The 4,742-nt window shown below is 45.8% G+C and overlaps 1 protein-coding gene across 8 annotated transcripts in view; it reads right to left on the minus strand.

Moving 5' to 3' along the window:
• Window positions 1-4,742, minus strand: part of TMEM51 (transmembrane protein 51) — a 30,323-nt gene that overhangs the window by 3,052 nt on the left and 22,529 nt on the right. For all 8 annotated transcript variants that reach the window (XM_014527564.2, XM_025195614.1, XM_014527565.2 and 5 more), the window contains exon 2: window positions 397-868. In XM_014527564.2, the coding sequence (XP_014383050.1) occupies window positions 397-746 (350 nt within the window). In that variant the 5' untranslated portion in view covers window positions 747-868. The remainder of the gene's footprint in view (window positions 1-396; window positions 869-4,742) is intronic.

The following is a 4,742-nucleotide window of genomic DNA, read 5'->3' on the forward strand; positions in this document are numbered from 1 at the left end:
CTTCACGCTGATGCTACCAACTCTTATTAAAAAGCAGGCCTTAACATGCTATTTTCCTACTAGGAAAAGCAAGGAGTCTTGTAAAACTTTTGTAAATAGGATGCAGCCATATATACATCCAGTCACTTATACCTTTGCCAGCACCATCCAACAGTTTACACTTCTGAGAAAGGAAAGTGCTGCTATCATTGACTTACCTGATTATATGGTGGAATTTAGGAGGAGGAATTCCTTCCCGATTTCTAAGGCAATCAAGTTTATGTTCTGAAACATGAAACTTTAAATGCCTTTATTTTAGCATGTGCTACCATTGGTCTTAACAGAGTCATTTCTAAACAGGTTCATCTCACACCCCCACCTTTTAATGATACCGGTACATTAGACCTAGCCCCTTACCTATCCTCCTGATGCTGAGGTTCAGCAGACGCCTGGTGCTGGATCCTGCCAAGATCCTCGTTTTGTCTTTGCTTCTTTTTGTCCCGGATGTTCAGACAAATGGAAACCAACAGAAGGAGCACTCCAGCCCCAACCAATACATATGCCACTGAAAATGTCTTGCTCTTCAGCATTCCTCCTCCGCTATCCGATTCTGGCTTGCTGCTGTTTCCAGAAGAAGAGGGAGACTTATCACCATGGCCAAAGCCTGGGACCAGGTTCCAGACAGCCATTATGATCCCAAGGACAAGCATTCCCAACCCTATGGCAGTCAGGGCATAGTGAGATCCATTTGACCTGGACTGAGCCATTGCGCCCACCACGCTGTCACCAGACAGAGCACAATCAGCTTGGCATGCCTTCCGAGACCAAATATTCAAATCCAAGCGTCCTTCTTCCAAGTGCTTGCAAATGCCCAAGTTGAGAGAGAGACCTGGAGAAAGAGAGGAAACATCCATTAGTACATGCAACACAACACAAATGTGGAACAACGGCGGCCGCTCGGCATCGCTTTGCTCGTGCCACGGGTCTTCACGCCGGCAGACGTTCTGCACAAGTCACAAACCGGGATGGGGGTGAGCACCAGAGTCCCAGCTGCCCATTTGGATCACGCCTGGGAAAGACAGCGTGCCCCTACCTTGCTTTTTTCCAGGTTGCTTCTCTCACATACACTGCAAAAAAAAGATCCTCACCACTTGCCAAAAACCTCCCTGAAGCTTGACAAAAGCAGGCGGTGGTAAAATTTCCTTCTGACTCAATTCCAATTTGAGTGGTTACACGTTGCCTAACTGCAGTCCCCCCTGTGATTTCAGCTAGAAAGTCTCTCTTCCCTTCCTGCAAATAAATGGCCATGCAGTTGAAACACAGCACGTATCACCGGACTCCTCGGGGCTCTGTGCTGCCCTTTAGTCGAAGCTCCTCTTCCAGCAGTACGGGACCACAGGCAGAAGCTGCTGGTAACGTCTGCCCCAATGAGTTATTAATCTAAAATGCCATTTGAAAAAAAGAGTGATGTAGGAGTTGAAATTCCCACTGACTCACAGTCAGGCTTCAGACACTTCTGCAAAGTTTTACCCTTTGCAACCTACCCATCTGTGAGATGAAGAATTCTTACCTACCTCGGTGGAGTAGACACTAGACAATGATTAAATGTTTATTAGGCAATCTGAAATTAAAAAGGGCTAATTACTATTGGTAAAAAAAAAAAAAAAAAAATAGCTGTATGATGTCTGATGACTTGATAAACATGACATTGCTTTGGGAGCTCATAATGAAAGGTATGAAAAAGTTGACTGCAAAAAAACCCCCCACAAAACCAAACCCTTCGTAATAGGCATTTTAGATTCTTGCCACATGCCCTACGGGCCTCCACAATTTTGAAGACTAACTGCAGTTGTCAAAATATACTGGGCGTGAAACCAAAATGGAAAGCTTTAATACATTTAAAGAGCTGATTAGAGAGCTGGCTGCGGTCTGCAGCGATGCGGCTACTTCCCTCGCAGGCGACAGGTAGACAAGGGATGCTTCTGTCCCACCCTCTCTATGCAGGGACGATTTGAAGAAGAGATCCCTCACCTCCCAACTGCTCTGTTCTCTGTGCTCCCCCCGGAAAAAAATACACCAACATCCAACTCCTGAGAGCATAGATTTCCCCTTATGTAACAGAAGCTGGCGATGGCAAATCTTGACCTTGTAAGTCCAAACTGGCAGGCTCCTCCTTGTTAAAGCTCTGAAGCAGCAGCAGGACCAGCATCATTATAATCTCTCTTAGATTCATCCTTTCCCACATAAAGCCTTGGAAATTTAATTGGAGTTTGCATGGTTAATGGACCTAGAGACTTGCTTTGCTTTCCTACAGCAACTGGCACTTTATAAATGCCTACAGAAAGGCCAAGCCACAGCAGCTTGCGGCTACCCCTAAGTGCATGGGAGATTTATTCTAGAGCGCTTGGGGACCTCTCAATGCACTTACATTGGTATGCTTATTATGATACCATTTGTTTCTTTTATGCTTTCCAAAACCAGAGTAAAACGTTAGGAGATCCATTGTGAATGACCAAATTTGAAGGCACGAAATGAGCATAAACCCCTCAAGAATAATGCATTACAGAACAGACAATTCAGCTGAAGCTATGTGACATTTTAGTAGGTGCAGAGCAGTCCAATCTGTAATTAATTCAGACCATTTTTTTTTTTTTAAAGTCAGAGTAATAAATCTTTGCTGGACTAACAGGAAAAAAAACTATGCAATAAAACTCTCGAGGTTCTCATCTGTTTCCTTGGGCTTTCCCCATCTGTTGGCTCTGGTCTTGTATTTAGGCTGCTGGGTATTTGAGGAAAGGACAGCAGGTTGTTTTTTTTTTAATCCCATATCCATGCAGCACTTAGCCTCACAGGGATCTTGTTCACTGCTGGAGTTTCTCGGTGGTAAGGGGACACAAATAATAGGCAATCACAGCTTTGCTGTAGTTTCTGGATTTGGAGTCTTCTTTCATGGCCCCCACACACACATTTCCACCACTTGTATTCCTGTGCCTGGCATATCATTTCAGTTTGCTCCAGCAAACCAGGTGCGACTGTGCTACTCTAATTTACACAACCACAAATCTGACCTGTCTTCTAGTTTCTCCTTACCAAGGACCTATAGGAAGACGGTGACACTGGTTACCTGAAGCCCCACCTGGTAAATGGTAGAACAACTTCTTCTGAACTCCTCTCCAAACCAGGAGTGAACGGGCAAGTGTACTCGCTTGTACCAAGTATGCTCTTTTCCAAGTGTGCCTCAATTCTCCTTAGTTTCTAGCATGTCAGATTTTCACAGACTCTTATGAAAATGTGTGGTTAACCAGGACCAGCTGCCAGATAACTGACTCACTGGCAAATGCAATGAGGACTCCCCGATCCTAATCACTGCTGTAACAGCAGCCAGTCATCCGAGTCTAGCAGATGATGCAGGACAGTCAAGAAGCTTCAAGGGCAAGACTCACGTACTGCTTTGGGTCATTAAAAGCTAGTTAAATGGTATATGCTGGTTCTTCCCCAGGTGTCATTTCTGGGTTGATGCTTCTGACTTTGGTTACTGGGGGGCATTTAATATGGATTTTTGACTGGCATAAGACTGTGCGCACCACTTTGTTTGATTTCCCACACTAAACATCCATGGGAAAAAAAACCCAGTGGGCTCTTAACTAATCCATCTAAATTTCTTTCAGACCAGATGATTAGCTTCACTCCATTTCAAACCATAAAAGCGGAGAATTTTCACAAAAAGATGCTTCAGAAAAGACAGAAAGCCTCTTCTTACCCTAATGCTCCATGTTTTGTTCTGTATTCATGTCTGCTCTATATTACAAAGCCCTGTCAGATGCCTAATCTCACTATGATATGGAGACATCACAGAAAGGTTTTGCAAGGAAGAACTTAATGAAAAACCCCACCCATCATATATATGTGAAACCTACTCCAGAAGAGCGCATTAAATAAGAGGAAATACAGCATGAACGAGCACTGGTAATAACTAAACGCATTCTGAATGAAGACTAGATATCGTGCCGAGAAATGTGTCTGGCCCAGGTGACGTATCTGAAGTCCTTAACCAGGACTGCAGCTAGCAGGGGCGCATACACCCGGGGACGTCAAATTCTGCAGCAGACCTCCCAGACCTCTGCGCTCGAGATGAAGTTTGCAGTAGATTTTGTTGGAAACTTCCTGGCTTTAATAGACTGACAAGAACTGTAGACCAGCTGTACAAATACAGAGGCATGTTTTCCGCCGTTCCCACTCCTCCGCTTTTCCATGGTCATTTATGTTGGAAGGAAGCTATTGGGCACTTCACTGTAGGCTTCACCTTTATCGTTTATTGTGTGCCCCGCATCTTTTATGCCTGACATACCATTCAGCTATACGTCGGTATGATGTTTCCTTCTTTAGATTGAGAAAGGACAGTTCTTTGATTCAAGAGCCAAAACAAACAGCAGTCTTACAGGATGCACGATGCTCTGTTCCCTTACGGCAGGGGTGGGCAAAGTGTGGCCTGTGGCAGACTCCATTTCCCAGCAGCCCCTGCCTACGTCGCTGCAGCTGGTTTCCATGGAGACCCCAGCTGTGCCGGGCCCTGACCTCGCAGGGCCAGGGTTTCCATGGAGATCAGCCCCGGCAGCACTGGCTGGGCAGGGAGCAGCTTTGGGGCTGGGATCTTGCAGCGGTGACAGCGTAGTCCGGAGCTGGGGCGGAGCCACAGTGCACTGCCCACACGGCCCTGCGGGCAGTGAATCATAGTTCTGCCCCGGCTCTGGACCAGGCTGTCA

The sequence above is a fragment of the Alligator sinensis genome, unplaced genomic scaffold (assembly GCF_000455745.1).
Source record: "Alligator sinensis unplaced genomic scaffold, ASM45574v1 scaffold2065_1, whole genome shotgun sequence".
Classification (NCBI taxonomy): domain Eukaryota; kingdom Metazoa; phylum Chordata; order Crocodylia; family Alligatoridae; genus Alligator; species Alligator sinensis.